The sequence below is a fragment of the Gymnoscopelus braueri genome, assembly GCF_963280865.1.
Source record: "Gymnoscopelus braueri genome assembly, chromosome: 17".
NCBI classification, from domain to species: domain Eukaryota; kingdom Metazoa; phylum Chordata; class Actinopteri; order Myctophiformes; family Myctophidae; genus Gymnoscopelus; species Gymnoscopelus braueri.
The window spans coordinates 2,929,220-2,949,446 of record NC_137617.1 but is presented as its reverse complement, the minus strand read 5'-3'; the positions used below and the strand labels follow the sequence as shown (position 1 = coordinate 2,949,446).

Genomic DNA, 20,227 nt, shown 5'->3' with positions numbered 1-20,227 from the left:
AATTTCTTGCAATATATATTGAATATCGTGATATCGCAATATATCGAATATCGTCGAATATCGTGATATATATTGTTATCATGGGCCTAATATCGTGATATATATCGTATCGTGAGGTACCCATATCGTCCCACCCCTAATAATGACATCATCAATTATGAAGAAAAAAACAAAGTCTTAAGCTGCTTTCTGACCTGAACACAAAAAAAAGCAGAAATCCATTTGGATTAGCTTTTTTTTTATCAAACTGGGCGTGTCCAAGGTACCTGTCACTCAAGTCGCCGCTAGTATGCTTGTTTGAGCCGAGACAAAACGGGCTGTTTGAACAGATGCGCATTTTGAAGTAAAAATTTTAAAACAGCGGCTGTAGATGAGAAATACATTACATTACATTACAGTCATTTAGCAGACGCTTTTATCCAAAGCGACTTACAATAAGTGCATTCAACATAGGTAGGGAACGAAAACTACTAATCACCAGAAGTCTTAAGTGCATTTTCTGCAAAAACAAGCAACCAAGAGTATACCTAGCGCTAAGGTAAAAGTGCATTATATCAGCTACCTATTTCCTTAAACAGATGAGACAAAAATAGCAAAATCAAATGAGCAGGAGCTAAAACAAATAAGTGTATCGACTAAACAAGATCCAATAAAACAATACAACAATAAAACAAGCGTTCGTACAACTAGTTAACAACAAGTAGGCCAGATGGGTAGAGAGGATGGGTAGTGTTTCCTGGTGGGTTTTCAGCCTGCGGCGAAAGATGGGCAGTGACTCTGCTGTCCTGACATCATTGGGAAGTTCATTCCACCACTGTGGGGCCAGAACAGAAAAAAGTTGTGACCGTGTGGATCGGCCAGAAGGACCCTTGTCTATATCTAGTAACTACATAACCTATTTATGGATTAAATATGTATAGAACATTCATAATCAAGCTGCTAAATAACTGAACGAGCCGTCCGCTCGGTACCACTGCCTGCTGTCCAGGTTGTCCGTCAGGGGAGACTCTCTCACCGCCAAGTACCACTGTCTCTCCCACAAGGCCCCACCGTTCTCCTGGGGTAGAAGAGTTCAGACCTCGGGGTGGGAGAGGTGAGCGGGTGGTCACACAATGTGCATTGCGTGCACACACACACACACACATACGCACACGCGCGTGTGCCCTGGGATCTTTTGGCTATGCCAGGTGTGCCTTGGCACCAAAAAGGTTGGGAAACACCGCTCTAGTTCATGTACAGTTCAAAGTAATAACCTCATCGAAGGCAGCATTTACTTCACCCTGTGAGATTTTTTTTACAATAATAATGATATGCCAAAACATAAGGATGCCAGGTTGACAGTGGATGAAAGCAAGTGATGATTTTGTGCAACATTTTTAGTATTTTGGACTACCTCCTAACAGACAAGTCCTCACATCCCCCGTGTGATATTTGCTAAATATCATAACATTTTAGTCGACTAATACTGTATATTTTTTTGGTGGGCCATTATGGCATCGTAATGCCTAATTTATACTTACTGTAGCTGCCTGCCAAAAATAAGCTCATGCTTTGTGAGCTTGTAGATCGTCTATTTTCGGAGCGCGACACCCGCACACAACCAAGCATACATTGACTTGCCTTACTTATACTGGATCTCTTCTCCATTACATTTTAGTCTAGATTTTATTTGTTGACAAAATTGTCAATATAGTCATAGTTTTAGTCATCATAGCTTAGTTTTTGGTTTTCGTCAGTGAAAAAAATAATAGTAAAAAAATTAACACATTCACTGCCAGGGGTATTGACTAAACAGGCTGTAGCTTCTGACAGCAATTTTAAGCATTCTGACTAATCTTTCAAGAACCACAGAATATTTATCTCCAGTATGATCGATCCCCTGATGGTTGCTAATCACGGGGGGTTTCACTGTTCTTCCGTGAAAACAAAAATCAAAAACATTTTGACCTCCCATTCGCTTTTTATACCCAGTTGAAAATGCATGTTTTGTCAAAAATACATGGTAAAACACAGAAGCTCAGATACAGAATATTTCCCAAATACTTTAACCAGGAAGTGAATGGAGCAGTAAATCTTTGGATCGCGTTCTCTCCTGGTTCAGTGTGAAAAACAGAGATCTCCGTCAATGGCAGTGAATGTGTTTTAACAATGGATCAGAGTCAGAATGCAGCTATAAAATTAAAATCACACCCAGTGTGAAGTGGGCGGTGTGGTCACAGTGGTCATCACAGTGATGGAAGTTCACTTAAAGAAAAGTAATATTGTGGACCAACCATTGTACACCCCTAACTTAAAAAAACACAAATGTGTTTTTTTTAAGTGCATAGTCCTATTTATAGGGCTATGCACATGTGTCATGTGTTCACTAGCCAATCACAGTCCTGAATAGTCCTGCATTGGCCACCATAGTGTGCAATGGTGGCCAATCACGGTGCAGGGTTAGGGGGGTACAATGGTGGCCAATCACAGCGCAGGGTTGGGGGGGTGCAATAGGTGGGGGGGGTACAATGGTGGCCAATCACAGTGCAGCGAATGTCGATGTCCAAACCTCACATATAGGGGCGGTTTCACCGCCCAAAAATCACACCCAGTGTGAAATGAGCAGTGTATATCACAGTGATGGAAGCTCACACACAATTATTTTTTTTGAAGTGCGTGGTGCTATTTATAGGTTATGAATTTCATCATGCGTCTCTCTAGCCAATCACAGTACTGAGCAAAGGGTCTGAATACTTATCAGCCAATCACAGTACAGGTTATGAATTCCATCATGCGTCTCGCTAGCCAATCACAGTACTGAGCAAAGGGTATGAATACTTATCAGCCAATCACAGTACAGCGACCCCAACCCCACTTATAGGAGCGGCTACACCGAAAAAAAAAAAGGCATTAGTCAGATTTTTTTTTGGATGATGACTTATCTCGCCAGCCGTCTGCGCTTGTGGAACACCCACCTTCAGCCACATGTGAACGTTGTTGTGCTACCAATAATTACATGCTGTTGAAATGCTAATTGGTGTTGAATTGTCCGCCAGAGCCCCTCATGGTAATTTCCAAAATAGATTTCCTCCGGCTTTTTATTGGGGGACGGAACGGCTTTAATCTGCACGTACTGCTGAAGAGATTATTATTTGAGACCCGGTCATTATAGAAGCTTTTACAGTGTGCGGTTTATTCTTTCAAGGCAAACCTCGCTGTGAGATCAATTTATGAACATTCTGAGTGGTTTACAGGTACACATACAAAATTTATTGTTATTATTATTATTATACATGTGTCCACCCATGCAGATCCATTGAGGTTTCTAAAAGGTAGAGGAATATTTTCATTTATTTTGAGACGAAAGCGGTGTTATTTGCTGCGGCGTGCAATCTGAAATGGAATTGCGGCGAGCCCGTTGCGCAACGGCCTGTTCAGTTGCCACGGTTATTTTATTTTAAGTGTTTAAATTTTTTTTATCGTTTTGACGTTATCATTTGTGAGTGGCAAATGTTTCACAACACCCACTCCATGAATTTCACCCCCGAAAGCCTTTTATAAATATATTTTCTATTGAAAGTGGACAGGGGCTTTTTCCCCGCGAAAATGACGTCATCTGGCCGGAAACGGAAATGCACCGGTTTCCTGTTTGGCCCGGAACTACCAAGCAGTAACTAAAAGGAATTTTGCGATGTCTTTATGGAATTATAGGATTTGAAGATGGAAAAACAACAGCAAAAGAAAGCACAGCTCACTGTAACTAAAGCTCCACTGGCTAAGAGGAACGATCCGCAGATAGTATAAAACAATTAAAAGAACGCTTTTTGAAACGCTTCCTTCTTCCGGTGAAAACAAATAATAAACGAAAGACCTGCAGTGACGGTAATCAGCAGAGGTTGCTAAAAATCTATTTTTTTTCACCTGCCTAATACGACTTTAACTACGATAACCCTAAAAGTCTACAATTATTTTATTTCTTTTGAGACAAAAGCGGTATTATTGCTGGGTTGTACAATCTGAAATGGAATCACGGTGAGCCCGTTGCAACAGTGACCTGGTGGCTGCAGACTGCATATCATCTCTGTCGGGTGGAAACCTCATATAGTCCAAAACTGTTACTTTTCAGGATTCAAATTCAAAAGTATCAAAAGTAGCAGATCCACAAACTCGAAACTCGCCGCTTCGCGACGCGTTTCGAGCTTGTGGATCTGCTACTTTTGATACTTTTATGTGACGCTGTAGTATAGGGCGTTAATTTACAAAAAAAAACACAAGTTAAAATATGGAGTTACGAGGTTTCTGCTCGACAGCAACGATATATGCTGTTTTACGATGATAACACCTACCAGTGTGTGTTTGTGGTGGAGATGGCACAACTCAAGTCAAGGTTCAAGGTATCTTCATTCTTACATCTTGCGTAGGGGGAGGGGTATATAAGAGTAATTATTTTGTTCTGGTTTCCTCAGCCATTGTTTTGTTTTAGCTTTTTACCCCTTTTTCTCTCCAATTTAGTCGTTATGCCAATTGATTCCTCCCCACACACATTTTCGAGCCGCCACGATCATCCGTTCCATAGTTGTGGGCAGTTGAATGTAGGCTGTTTTTGCCAAAAAGCAACAGAAACAGCGGAAAAGTCATTCTTCCAGATCGAATTACAACAATCGAGAGAACGGTTTGTTTTGCGATCACGTGACCCGCTGCTTCACTCCTTCACAGAGATCCAAACAGTGACCCATAGGCAAGCAAACAGCGCCATCTGGTGGAAAACCACTGAAAACACAAAATCTCGTCATTGACGGTGTGGGCCACAGCAAAATGGCAGCTAAAGAGTTAAAACATTTTGCTGGGGAGCCCCTGGAACCCCCTCAAGGACCCCTGGGGGTCCCGGACCCCATTTTGAGAACCACTGAACCAAATGAACTAGGTTCACTTCCTGAAAAGATTTCAAAAATCAAAAATAACAGATGCGTTGTGAGCTTGTAGATCGGCTATTGTTGGTCCCCGGACCTCACTTTGAGAACCATCTGGAATAGGCTGTCTGTAGGAACTCTCCCATCCTCTCTTCAAAGTTTTAATTCGACAAATACTGGAGCCAGCATGCAGGAAGTTATAATGGATGTTTTCATTATCAAACTCTTGTTTATTATCCACTGAACAAGCTCAAAGGAAGAGAGAGAAACATTTATTTGACTCCAAAGAGAAAGAGGATGACTTCATTGTCCATTTGCACAAAGCTATTGGAATTTGTCTTTCTACATTGTGCTCCACTCTCTCACTCACACGCACGCACGCACAGACGCATGAACGCACGCACACACACACACACACACACACACACACACACACACACACACACACACCACACACCACACAGGGAACGTTGTCGTCATCCATTGGTTTTTACAGACCCGTTTTGAAGCCACTATTTCGGCGAATTCAACTATTAAAGGGATAGTTCACCCCAAAACATTTTTTTTTTCTATCGATTTAGTCACCCCAGGGAGGCTTGAATTCATGGGTATTTTTTTGTTTTTGTCACATTCCTAAGCCAATCATTTGATGACCAGCGGACCGGTAGGCAGCGGTTCCGGTAGGAGACACAAAGGAGACTCTTTGTGTCTCCTACCGGAACCGCTGCCGGTCATCACATTTTTGGCTTAGGAATGCGGGGAAAAAAATAAAAATCATGAATTCAAGTCTCCATGGGGTGACTAAATCGGTAGGAAAAAAAAGTCCTTTTGGGGGTGAACTATCCCTTTGACCTGTGCCTCCTCTTTTTGTGCTGTGTTTTTAACTAACCTTACTGTAGGCCTGTATCAGGTATGGGATACCTGAATATCCCTTCAGGGATTCATAAAGTATCTATGTATCTATCTACTGTATCTAGCTTTCAACCATCTTGTAATTTCCGGTCCGGGAAAAGTAACAGGAAACGCTATGCTATTGGCTGGAAGGGCAGCGAGGGCGGGTCTTCACCCAGTAGAGCCAGTAGAAGCCCTAGAAGCATACCCTACTTTATCATACATGTTTTAATTAATGGGACCATAATTTACAAAAACGCATATCATGGTAATAGGTAATAATAAAGAAATTGGGCCTCTTCCTTACTTCCTTCACAGGTCTTACCAATTATACTAATTAAGGCTCTGTTCCATTTAGTGTGGCACAGTGGTTCTCAAACCTTTTAATTTCAAGGACCCCCATAACTCTGAGAGTGTACAAATGGCACCAAATATGGACCCTTGCAGGTCCATTTGGTCCCATTTGTAGAGTTACACACCAGTAAGGGGCCATTTGGAACCCCCTCAAGGAACCATGAGGGTACCTGGACCACACTTTGAGACCCACTGGTGTAGCAGAGTGTTTCCAGTGAGCCAACATGCACAATATCAGCACCCTGACTCTGTTTGACCTGAATGGAACAGAGCCTTGGGTAAGACATGTGAAGGAAGTCAGAAAGAGTCCCAATTTCTTTCCAATATGGCTGCTGTGCATAGAGCCAATTGAAAGAAGAGGGAGTAGAGATGTTCGTGTTTTATCCCGTTTCTACCCTAATTATCAATGATTTACCTGGTGGGACCACCTGGAACCCCCTCTCAAGGACTCCTGCGGGTCCCCCCTGGACCCCCATATAAGCCAAGTCATTTAGGCAATTCCTATATTGTATGTTTTTTTTCTATCTTAGGTCAAGACTTGCAGACTTTCTGAGCAACTGTCAACCGGAGAGTCGCTCCATATCAGGCTGTCTGAAAGACAGCTATGCTGACTGTCTGCTGGCTTACTCTGGACTCATTGGTAAGTTACCATTAAAAACTGTTCTTCTGTTGAGGCAAAAGCCCTTTACCAAAGTAATATTACCCAATTGGTCAATTAGTTAGATTTACTGTTTGCACCCCTAAATTCATTCATTATTTTCTGAGGCAAGCCTCTATTTGTGGCTAGCAAAATAAGACACATTACATCATTATGCTTTACATCATGGATCTTCAACAGGGGGTCCTCAGAGTTACTACAAGGGGGCTGCCCTGTCTTTCTTTGATAGGAACTTTTCCTTTTTTACATTAACTAATGTAAATCCTAGCATCCCTATTTCTAGGAGAACTTTAGCCAAACATAGCCGATCTACAAGCTCACCACGCTTAGGGCAAAGAGGTTTGGTGTAGAGGGAAAAAAGAGCAGACAGAGTGAGAAAGGTCAGGTTTACTAAGTATTGAGGGTTTAAGTGGTTAAATGTCTGAAAATACACCTTAACATGAATCAAACAATAACTGATGATGGTGTTGTCAAACAAGTCTATCTCTGGAAAAGTTTAATCTGCAACACAATTGTGTAGTAGCCCCCTACTACACAATTGTGTTGCAGATGAAACTTTTCCCTTCTTCATCTCTCTCTCAGCTAGGGGGTCCTTGGCCAGAAAAACTTTGAAGACCCCTGCTTTATACATAATATAACTTCAAGTATCCCTGTGATTTTAGACTTACCTTAAAGGAGAATTCCGGACTAGCCTTTTTCTTACCTTTATCTGATTATGTATTATTGTATCCTAGAACGAGTGGTACAGTAGAACATTTTCATAACTCCATTCCGAGTCCACCGCAGCTAAAAACGTGAAAGATGGTCCTTGCACTAAATTGCGTATTTTTAACGCTTGAAAATTCATATGAGTTCATATTGACAGAAAACTCTCCACAGTGTTTGTGTTAGATGCAAGATTTCACCCGTGCTTTCATCCAAGTCCGCTTGTAAACACTACGGCAGCCCATTTGGAATCAGATTTTAAAAATAATAATTCTTGATTTAGCGCAAGGATCATCCGCTCACGTTTTTAGCTGCGGTGGACTCGGGATGGAGTTATGAAAATGTTCTACTGTACCACTCGTTCTAGGATATAATAACATCAGATAACGGTAAGAAAAAGTCTAGTCCGGAATTCTCCTTTAAATTAACACATTTCAAAAATAAACACACAACCATGATTTATTTCTCTCTCAAATTGTAGATGGGGAAATATGACTTGGCCTGTGTGTGTGTGTGCGTGCGTGTGCGTGTGCGTGTGTGTGTGTTATTAGAGATAGCGTGCACCTTTGACCTTAGCCTAGAGGAGGCCTTTATGACCATGGTCATTAAATACCAACCACTCCTACCTACCATCTCAGAGCTGGGCTATAGGTGCAGACCATTTGTTTTTATATTCGGCAGCCTGGGACATACCCACAGATTAGTTGTTAGAGGGCTTCAACAACTTAGGACGCCCAAAAAGGAGGCAAAAAGGCTGGCAAAGTATTGTGCTATCTCTGCTATAATTGGCAGCCGCCATATACGGCGGAGACGCTGTTACTTACACCCATAGAGTACTGAGTGACATGCCTATATTGTATCATGAAAACATATGACATGATTTTGTGAATGCAACCCTACTGCATCTATAATATTTGTGTCCCTGTTTGTATTCTCCATTATGTGGACATAAATAAAATGGTTAAAGTGCATATGTGTGGGGGGGGGGGGGGGGTTCTTTAATCCCTGTATTTGTGTCATGGGTCAGACTTGCACATTGTCATTGGAAACCACACGAGGAATGCCACATCCACGGCAGTGCTCTGGGCTCACGTTACGTGGGAATGTCTCTGTCTGTGTTGACGTGAGATTTGATTGAAAGCACCAGTTTTATCGTCCTGAAACTAGGAGGCCCTTGGGGTGTTTGGGTGGCGCAGGGGTAAAGTTCCTGTCTCGCCGCTGTGGAGAATGGGGTTTGATTCTGTCACGGTGCCTTCGGCTTGACTCGGCGGCGCTCCAGCAAACACAATAGGCTTTGGGCCTGTTTTGAGAACCAATCAGTGGTGTAAAGTAACTAAAGACTTGTACTCAAGCACTGTACTTAAGTACAATTCTGAGGTAGTTGTACTTTACTTGAGTATTTCCAATTTCCAATACTTTTACTTCTACTCCACTACATCTCGTAGTCAAATATTGTACTTTTACTCCACAACATTTATTTGAAAACCCTTAGTTACTAGTTACTTTGTAGATTTTGATTATTATTACAAAACCTACATTAACCACTTCAGCTCTGTATACATTTCGGCCATTTGAAAATAGTAGATCAGCTATTTTCAAAAGATTTTTATACATTTGAAAACTTGAAATGGGACATTCTGCATAATGAGTACTTTTACCTTTGTACTTTTACTCAAGTGAATTTTGAATTCCGGACTTTTACTTGTAACAGAGTATTTCTACATTGCAGTATTGATACTTTTACTTAAGTAAAGCAATTGAGTACTTTTTTTCCACCCCTGGAACCAATATGTATATGTTCTACTCTTGTTATGTTCCTCCAGGTACGGTGATCACCCCGAACTACGTGCGGTCCCCGTCCATCCACGTGTCGCCCTGGTGCGACTGCAGCAGTGCAGGCAACAGCAAGGCCGAGTGTGACAAGTTCGCCGAGTTTTTCACCAGCAACCGATGTCTGCGTGAGTCTCAACCCTCCTTCAAGGCTCTCGTTTGTAGAGAAAATATATGGTTTAATAACCTATTAAGACCTGAGGCCAATTCTACAAATGCCTTCTAAATCAATAGTTCTCGCACTATCAAGATTTTTCTAAAATGTCAAAAAAAATAGCAGATGTACAAGCTAATTGTTTTACAAGGGTTTTACAAGGGTTAATTGTTTTAACCCATTTTGGGCGGGAACCCCTATTTGTAACTATACCTTTCAGGACGGGAACCCCTTTTGGCAACATACATTTGTTGTTATTTTTTAATAAATATTTGACGTTTTTCAGAAAACTTCAGGTCAGGATTTAGAAGGTGTTTTTAGAATCGGCCTCCGGTCTAAATGGGTTAACCCATTAAGGCCGGGAACGCGTCTGTGTGATTTTATAGATTTATTTGGCTATTCAAAAATAGCAGATATACAAGCTCATAGCGCAGCACCGAGTGCCTCGCTATGATCTTGTAGATCTGCTATTTTTGGGGAAATTGTGGACAATTTGTGTAAATCCTTGAATATATATATTTTTTTTAATTACTCAAATCTTTGCTTCTGGGCCATTCTACAAATGTCTTCTAAATACTAACAGTTTTTTGAAAAAACTTGTGTTGCTCTAATATCAGTGGTTCTCAAACTTTGTTCATGTCAAGGACCCCCAAAATTATATGTATTTAAATCGATGATTTATTCATGTTCGTGTTGGTTTTTAAAAAGGAATTCTTGGCTCACATGAATTGTAAATATTATTCGATTGGATTAGATTTCACTTTATTGATCCCTGAGGGTATAAAATTCAAGGCCTAAATATTTAGAGAAATATAAGATAACTGTAAATATGATTCATTTATTTATTTGATGCTGCTCTCCCCCCTTCACTTCCCCTCGTGCTCTCGGGGCTTGCATGCATAATTGAGATAATGAATGGATTGCTATATTAAAAACACATTAGAATATTGAACACAGACACTGTGGGGTATCTAAGGTTCACATGGTGTTCAAATACCTTTTTGATGTCACCAGTAGAGAGTGGTGGGTGGTAAATAACTACTTTACTTTATTTTATTAGTTTATTTCCGTGTTTTTCATTCATTTTTTTATTTTTGTGGGGAAAAAAACACGGTCTCCTCACACATTAGAAGGACAATATCAATCTCCAGCACCAAGTACGGGTGTTTTCAATGAATTTCATGTGGCTATAATGGAGTTGGAAGTTACAATGGGTTTGTATAGGAAAGGCGCGTGTTTGATCAAATGAATATCAAATATCTAAATACTGAATCAAGCAACTTAAAAACTGTCTGAGGTGCTCTTTTATGCCCGAGTAGACGTTAAAAGTACCCCAAACATGTTTGAAAGTGAAATATCCCTTTAATGGGTTAAGTAAAAAAGTGTCTTCTTCCACCACTTGTAGAACCATTGCTCTTTAAAACAAAATAGTGTGACTTGCTCAGTGCTCTACATCAAACACCTTTATAAAGTTTTTTTCTCCTAAAAAAATGTTTAATAAGTTTTCATCAACATATGACTGAAAATAGAAGAGCACAGAAACGTATCTCCATATGTCATGTTTTAGTTTTTATTTTTTTTAATCGCCTACAGCTTTTTTTCATGTCTTAGTTCACTGTCTTAGTTTTTTATTTGTATCGCCTACGGCTTGCTCGGCGGTGCCCCTCGTTGCTCAAGTCCGCCTCAGCCGCCTCAGCGCCGTTCGAATTATGTGCTGATAGGGACAGAATCATAAATTATGGTGCCATCCTCCTGGAATTTAATGCAGTTCCGCATGCGTCACATAGGGGCGTTGCCAGGTTACAGCGATCCGGTAGGAAAGCGACTTTGGGGGGGATGCACTGACAGACTGACACAGGTGAGGTGAAGGCTGAGGCCTTGCCTAGGTGAATATGCTGTATGTTTGCTGCAGCCATTTTCATCTTCATATAACTGGTCCTCACTAATGCTCTTTATAATATGGTACCATTTTTGTTTATTTTGGACTGTGTCCCAGAGGAGGGTTGTGGACAGTTCAGAAACCTGCCCTACTACTCGCTGGGGGATTCTAAGCTAACAGGAACTGCAGGCTTTCTATTCCTGGAAAGTTAGCAGGCTATAATAGAAGCCATTGTTCATGCATTAATAACAGATAAAATAACACATTTGAAATCTGGTTTGAAATGGCCAAACCCGCCTACCAATGATGTCACTGGTAGGCAGGCTTCTGAACTGTCCACAGCCCTCCTCTGAGACACAGACCGAGTAGACAAAAATGGTGCCATATCATAAAGAGCATTAATGAGGACCAATTATATGAACTGGGTGAAATGGGTGAAGTCGTCCTTTAATAAACATCTTTTTGCATCCCCCTTCTCATATATAATATTTGGCTGCGGACCCCCATCTGAAAATGTTTTGCGTAAGGGACTGCCAGAAGAGAAGATTTATGTTAAAAAAAATATATATATATATTCAAAAGTTTCCAAACATTTAAATTTTTTAGGGGCTCCTTGATGATGCGCTTGGCTTTGACTACACACCACTTTTTGTACAGTTCCTGGAGCGCTTGGAGCTTGTTATGCGCTCTGCTGATCGTACTATTCACTGTAGGCTGATCTTTTCTCTGGCAGTACAGTTCCTATACCAGGCCGTAACACAGCCTGATAGAACGCCTTCAATCGAGCTGTTTTAATACAGCCTGAGGATGCGGTGTCCTACTCCGAACTTCTGCAGGTGGCGGAGCCCGTACAGTCACACATGCTTGGGTGTAGCCCTAGGTCTCGGAGCTTTGTGTCGAGTTTTGCTGGGACAATGGTGTTGAATGCTGAGCTGTAGTCCACGAACAGCATACATACATATTTGTCCTCCAGCAGCTAGTGTGCGAGAAGACGGTATGGAGAGCCATGGCAATAGTGTCATCGGTGGATCTGTTTTTGCGGTATGAAAACTGCCACGGGTCCAGCGAGGCAGGTAGCGTGGAACTGGTGTATTCCCTCACCAGCTTCTCAAAGCATTTGCTGACAATCGGGGTGAGAGCGAGAGGTCTCCAGTCATTCGGGCATGTCACCTTGGCCTTTTTGGGAATGGGCACAATTGTTGACATTTTGAACCCTCCAGGGACCACAGCCTGGGAGAGGAAGAGGTTAAAGATGTCAGCAAAAACACCCTCCACGTGGTCTGCAAATGCCTTAAGGACCCGGCCTGGAATCCCATCAGGTCTCACCGCCTTGTGGATGTTGACCCGTGCGAAGGCTGTACGCACGTCTCTCTCCAAGATGGTTAGAGGGTTCTCCTCTGCTGGTGCTGCTGATGGCCCCGATTGACTGCCGCGGTTCGAGCTGGTCTCGAACCGGCCGTAGTACGTTTTCAGTTCGTTGGGGAGGGAGGCAGGCGGGTTCACCTCACTTCTGGTTTTCGCTTTGCCATCCGTCAAGGTGTGTACCGCCTGCCACGTGCCCCTGATGTCACCACTGCTGAGTAGCCACTGCTGAGTCTTGCATCTTTTCAGTGTAGGCCTATTTCGCCTTCCTGGTGGCACTGTTTAGGGCCGCACGTGTTGCATTGTGCGTTTCCACGTTGCAGGATCTGAAACCAGTTCAAACCAAAAACAGTTCATGCAGTTGTACACATACTCCGCTGTCGATCCATGGTTTCTGATTGGGATAGATCTGAACTGCCTTTTTTTTTTACTATGTTGTCTATGCACTTACTGATAAAGCCAGTGACTGAGTCTGAGAGTTCATTGATATTATTTCCAGCGGCATTCTTAAACATCCCCCAGTCAGTCTGCTAAAACAGGATTGCAGCATAGCGTCTGTGTCCTCAGACCAGATTCGGATCTCCTTCTCAACGACTGGCTCCCTTTTTGAGCCTTTGTTTGTAGGCCGGTAGCAGCTGGATGGAGTAGTGGTCAGAGATTCCTAGCGGTGGGCGGCGGAGAGCTTTGTGTCCATCTTTGAAGGGCGTGTAGCAGTGGTCAAGAATATTGTCACCACGGGTACTGCAGGTGACATGCTGGTGGAATCTGGGAAAGACCTTTTTTAAATCCTTCCGGTTGAAGTCACCTAGGCAGATGACTGCGCAGTCCGGGTGATGATTCTCTTGTGCACTGATAGCCTGGTGTAATTCCCTCATTGCTGTGTCCTTATTAGCTCCAGGATGGATGTAAACGACGGTTACGATCACAATGCTGAAGTCACGTGGTAGATAAAACGGACGGCAGGCTATTATTAAAAGTTTAAAGTCTGGTGAGCAGTGGCTGTCAAGGATTTTAACATCTTTGCACCAGTTGTTGTTAATCAAGGCACAAATACCATGGCTTGGCCGTTATAATAGTTAAATTGTTATGTTTTTCTTTTTTTTTTGTTTCTGTTGTTGTTGGTTGTCATGGCTGCCAGTTCCCACCTGATGTTGTGTGGGAGTCCAGATTGCTCCAGACTGTACTGAATAACTACTAGCTTGCATAACGTCTTAAGACTAGGACTGACGTCCAAGATGTACAGGTCATCAGGTGTGTTCCATCTTCCAATGAGGATGATACGATCTCCAACCATGCAACAGCGCATACAATTAATCTGAGGCAGGCCTTTCCCCTTGACCTCAACCTTCTTCCAGGAGAAGGTCTCTGGGTTGAATTTACATAGATAATTGCTAGATCCTGTGTTAGTTTCCATCAACAAATATGTACAGCTCTCCATTGTATGTAAAGGCTGAGTCATGCCAGCTTTCTTCTGAATGAAGCTGTGCAGAAGATGTGTTCAGCCAGCAGTTGGTCTCTGTGTCAAACACTCTGATGTCGTTGTTGTAGTCGTCCTCATCGCTTTCCCCCCCAAATACAAACATCTTGGTCCCGATGATGGTGGCAGAGTGACCCGATGAAACGGTTGCTGTAGTGCTTCTGGTGTCAATCAAAGACCAGACCATTGTGTTGGTGTCCAACTTGTAGATGTCATCAGTGAATCCATTCCTTTTGCATCCTCCATACACATACATGATCTTCCTCAAAACACAGGCTGAGTGGTCGTACCTCCCCTCTGGAACTGTCCCGGACATATTGGTCTTCAACCATCTGTGGGTGTCCACATCAAATGCATAAAGCACGTTGCTGAAATAATGCCCTCCCCAGAGGTAGATGACATCTTCTACCAGCACAGATGTGTGGCCGTAGCCAGGGCGTTTTCCTCTCCCAGTTGCCACTGGAGGCAACTTCATCCAGAGTAAAGACACAGTGTTGAAGACGTTCACATCAATCGGCTCCATGGCAGCGTCACTTCTTCTCCCAAATGTGTAAACCTTGTGCTCCACTGCAACAGCAGTATAACACCATCCTTCTGGTCGTGCTACATTCAGATGTACCGTCCAGCGGAACATTTCTCACACCACAGATCACGTTGGATTCGTAAAGTTTTGCTCTGTAAAAAATTGTGTGCACAATAACCTGGCTCAGTGACACAAACACGACAAGGTCCGCAGAGCCGATGGGTTGGGTTGGTCAAACAAGGAAGCTGCTTACTGTTGATCTCCCAAACTAGAAAATTGTTCAGCAGTGTTGACAGCTAATTGGCAGAGGAATGTGCTAGATACAGGCAGCTTTAACTCATTGGTAAACGTTTCTAAGTGACCTTTTTGTTTATTAAACGTTTCATTTGAAAGGACATGGTTGTGATGACGACATTGTGATGTTGTTGCGTGATGTTGTCATTATATAGAACACCCAATGACGTTACTCCAACTGACTGCCGTCTGGAACACGCCGTTAACCAAATTAACCCTGGGGGCGCTGATGGCCTAGTGGTTAAAGGTTATGCATACCACATAAAGCCTCTAATGCTGCGCTCATACTGGCAGCTACACCGATATAGGCTACCATTCGTTTTCAATGTAAGCCAGCGGCATGGAGATACAACGATATACATCAGACGTTTGTAGCCGCTACAACAACTACAAAGCTACAAAAACAGTTGAGCTGGTTTCAACTTCAGCTACAAAGATACAAAGCTACAAATATGCTAGCTTTGTATCTTTAGTATCTGCCAGCGTGAACGCAGCGTTGTGAGCTTGGAGATCTGCTATTTTCGCTAGTTTGGGTCCCGGGGGAGACATCACATTTCCTTTTTAGGTCTCGAGCTAAAAGGTTTGGGAACCACTGGTCTACTGTATTTTAGGCATGTCATTTTAGGCAAAAAAGTGCACAAAAAACACTCCCCCCTATCTCCACAAGCTCACAACGACAAATTGTGAGCTTGTGGAGATCGGCTATTTTCGCTATTCGTCTTTCGACAAAGTATAATGGAGTATTTGGAGTTGAGTTGAATGTGTTTTTACGTGTCTATAGCGAACCTCCATGAATGAATATTGTGTGTGTGTGTGTGTGTGTTTGCAGGTAATGCCATCCAGGCCTTTGGTAACGGCACTGACGTAGGCGTGTGGCAGCCGCAGCCTCCCATCCAGCCCACGGCGCCGGAGCCCGGCACCGCTCAGAAGGGTAGAGACAGGACCAGCAAGACCCTGGACTCCTTCTCCAACAGCCTAGACGCGCAGGCCGACCCGCTCTACCACTTCTGTGGGAACTTACAGGTGAGGTTTTACCACTTTAAATAACATTAAGTAGCTTTAACTAACTTTAAGTGACTTTAAAGGGATAGTCATTACTGAGTGCCGCGCTATGAGCTTGTAGATCTGCTATTTATTTATTTTAATCGTGAAAATGTGTGCAAATCTTTGAATATATATGTCACAGGGTGTTTGGAGAGCCAGGGTGATTGAAGACAGAGCGCTTGTTTTTAGGCACGGGGCTTCGGGGCGATGCGGGGCTTTTCGAGACAGGGTTTATTAGCGAGGCTCGTGAGGAGGAGGAGGAGGACGGCGCTGCGATGCGGGGGGTTATTACGCGAGGCTCGCGAGGAAGAGGAGCCTCCTCCTCCTCCTCCTCCTCCTCGCGTTTTAAACCGTCCCGTCCTCTCCTTCTCTCCTTCTCCTCCGAGGAGGAGGAGGAGAAGGAGAGCGCGGAGAGGCGGGGCTTTGATGCGCCGACGGAGAGTGGAGACCTGTCTTTTGTTGTTCCCCCCCACATAGCAACCATAATATCTATGAGGGGAACGCTGAACACGCGTTCACACGCACGGCGCGCCGACTTAGTGGAGCTTGAGGCCGAGGAAGTGCGCCCTCGCGCCTCCGGGCGCGAGTGCCCGCACTGACCGGCCGACGCTCCACTAGTCGACTCAGCGCCGTTTGATTTGTAAACCGATAGGGACAGAATAGTTCTTTTCATGGATCACTGTGTGTGTGTGTGTGTGTGTGTGTGTGTGTGTGTGTGTGTGTGTGTGTGTGTGTGTGTGTGTGTCAGGGAGAAACTAAAACAAAAGCCAGCAGAACACAATAAAAGTATCTTAACAGTCCATTGAAAGCATGTGCGCGTGTGCGTGCATGTGCGCGTGTGCGTGCGCGCACGCGCGTGTGTGTGTGTGACTGTGTGTGTGTGTGTGGTAGCGGCCATATATGCTTGTGCACAAGCCTGGCTTGTGGCTCCCTCTAGTGTCTAGTGTTGCTTCTACAGAATTGCTGGGTGGGTGGTAAAAACGAGCGAGCCTTCTTCAATCACCCTGGTTCTCCATTCACCCTGTAACATATACATTTTTAAAGTGAAAAATTTTAACTCAAATATTTGCTTCATGGGGGTCTGGAACTAAATATTTTGAGACGGGGGTCCGCGGCCAAATACATTATAATTTTGGGGGGTCCTTGACATGAAAAAGTTTGAGCACCACTGATATTACATTTTTTAACTGTTAGGATTTTAGAAGACATATGTACAATCCCCAGAAGCAAAGATTTGAGTAAAAAAATTTGCTTTAAAAAACATATATATTCAAAGATTTGCACACATTTTCACGATTTTTCAAAGAAATAGCAGATCTGGGCTGGGCCGCAGCGTGGCGGTCCAGGCACCCTAGGCTGCAATGCCAGCCTGACAGAGTGTCGCGGGTTCAACTCCAGATCCCGATGACCTTTGCTGCATGTCACCCCCCCATCTTTCTCCCCCATTTCCTGTCAGCCTATCAATCAAGTATTGATAGTATTCTATCAAAAGGGCAAAAAGCTAAAAAAAAAAAAAAAAAAAAAAACAGATCTACAAGCTCATAGTGCCAAAGAAATCTAAAGAAATGGCACAAATACTTTCCCCGTCTTAATGTGTTAAAGTCATGATTTTTTAAAATGTATTTTACAGTAATATACTTGTATTCGCTTGCATAGTACAGTTAAATGGCTTGTTTTCAATAGACTCGGGTTGACCAAAACTTTATGGCTTTAACCAAACAACCCAGCCCCCCCCCCCCCCCCCCCCGATAAATACAATAGGCTTTATATATTAGTTTTATTAAATGAGATGATATCACACTCTTTATAAGGAGGGCTATTTATCATATTGGCTTTTAATAGCGATAATATGATTTATCAGCGCAGAAGAGATTCTCCCAGGAAAAGGGGAGAGTGGCTAGAAAAGCCATTAATCATTCTTTCACTATCCAGGTCCAAGTATTTCTGGTCAGGAACCATTTTTGTGGGTTATTGTGTATTATGTCCCCCAAGTGCTCCGCAGTCGGTTTATCATTCCCCTGAACCCCATCTCCCTATCTGTGTGTGTGTGTGTGTGTGTGTGTGTGTGTGTGTGTGTGTGTGTGTGTGTGTGTGTGTGTGTGTGTGTGTGTGTGTGTGTGTGTGTGGTTTAACCCATTAAGACCGGGAACGCATCTGTGTCATTTTATTTTATACTTTGGCTATTAAAAAATAGCAGCTCATGAGCTTGTAGATCTGCTATTTTTGAATAGCCAAAGTATAAAATAATGGTTAAAGTGGTTACAACGATGCGTTCCCGGTTTGAATGGGTTAAAGAGATGGTGGTGGGGGGAAAAACAATTTAATTTATTGAACTGTCACAAAGCTGATTGAACACAAGCACGCACGCACGCACGCACGCACGCACGCACGCACGCACGCACACACACACACACACACACACACACACACACACACACACACACACACACACACACACACACACACACACACACACACACACACACACACACACACACACACACACACACACACACACACACACACACACAGCAGATCAATATGTGCGGTGCACATTGCTCTTAGCCGGGAAAGGTGTGTGAGAAAGAGCGTATTATCATAAATTTCATTTGCCTCTCTGTACTCGGTGACTTTCTCACAATAAGTAAATGGAACGTTCACAACTCACTGAGTTTGCCATCAAAGCCAAAGAGAAAAGGTTACCTTACTGTACACATTACTTTATCCTACGTAGCCACCATATAAAACAACCTCATGATTTATTTCTCTCTCTGCTTTCTTTCTTTCTTTCTTTCTTTCTTTCTTCCTTCCTAGGCTCAGAAACTGAAGTCCAATCAAACCGTGGACAGTGGTCTTTGTGTGGTAAGAATTCTTCTCTTATGATCATTTTCATATTATTCTTTTAGATTGTGTTATTGTGTTATTGGGTCTATTGATTTGTTGTTCTTTATTATGTACATTATGTTATGTAAAATCTTTGTTTGTAACTTATACTACTGCTGATAGTTCTGTCATTCAAATGTGCATGGTTGTCTCTTTGAAATATATAACATTTTCAGGTTATTATTTGTTTTATCACAAAGTCATTATAAAGTAAAACAGTATGGAACAGGTTTGATTGACAGATATTTCCGAACTCAATTTGCATCAACAGCAAACATACATACATTAATGAGTTTCAAATAATGCTGTGTGGTGATTATGGGCTAAATCAAATATCATTATCTTTGACCAAATGCCCTGATTTTGATAATTATGGTGATAATAATAAAAACGTTCTTTTTCATTTTTCAAACATTTAGAAAACAATTGCTGATCTAGCGCTCGGGTGGCACAATGGTAAAGTAGCTGCCCACCACCACAAAGTCTAGGGGTAGTGGTAGACTGACAACACACAAATGTGATTAATTGGCATAACGACGAAATTGGGGAGAAAAATGGGCAAAAAAAAAAAATGAAAGGGGGGGGGGGGCTGATCTAGATCAGCTATTTAGCCATTTTTGACCGTTTCTGCCAATTATTGCAAGTCTAAAATGAGACTGATTGAAACCATGCAGAGACAACACTGACAGTTTGCCATATGATCATTACGATACGACAATTCCGATATCTAGTCTCATATCACAACATGAAATATCGATATATTGCCCAGGCCTACTTTCAAAGTGTGTTTACCTCAGACTCTTTATTTAAATCTAAACTTTGGCATCTTTTGCCTCCCTCAGGATCCTCAAGCGGACGATCCCAGTAATTCCAACAACCTGGCGAGGAATTCCCCAGCGGATCTCTTCTCTCTGCACTCCTCTACTCTGCTGTTGTCCCTGACCTTCACCGCAACGCCCATGCTATCATTTCCTTAATTCAAATTCATTAATTAAACTGAAGCGCCCCTAATCTGGGGGCGGACATTCAGCAAAAACAACCGATCTACGAGCTCAAGCGTTTTGAGCTCGTAGCAGATCGGCTATTTTCGCAGAGAGATTTTGGTGTACAGGGAGAAAAGGAACGGACCGAGAACACAGCCCTCGGGGAACCCCGGTCACGACGTAATATAATAGGATTTTAAGATCCCAGGCCTTTGTAGATCTTTCCAACCACATCATGGATAATAAAATAAATAAAAAACAACACCTCCACTTTTTACTCCCGACAATGATTTGACTCATT

The 20,227-nt window shown here is 42.8% G+C and overlaps 1 protein-coding gene across 1 annotated transcript in view; it reads left to right on the top strand.

Annotated features, from left to right (window-relative positions):
• Positions 1–19,920, top strand: part of gfra1b (gdnf family receptor alpha 1b) — a gene marked incomplete at both ends in the record, with an annotated part of 102,262 nt that extends 82,342 nt beyond the window's left edge. Inside the window, 5 exons of the mRNA XM_080454809.1 lie at positions 6,665–6,774; positions 9,321–9,455; positions 15,846–16,039; positions 18,875–18,922; positions 19,786–19,920. Coding sequence (XP_080310935.1) covers positions 6,665–6,774; positions 9,321–9,455; positions 15,846–16,039; positions 18,875–18,922; positions 19,786–19,920 — 622 coding nt within the window. The remainder of the gene's footprint in view (positions 1–6,664; positions 6,775–9,320; positions 9,456–15,845; positions 16,040–18,874; positions 18,923–19,785) is intronic.
• Positions 19,921–20,227: the final 307 nt, after the last annotated feature.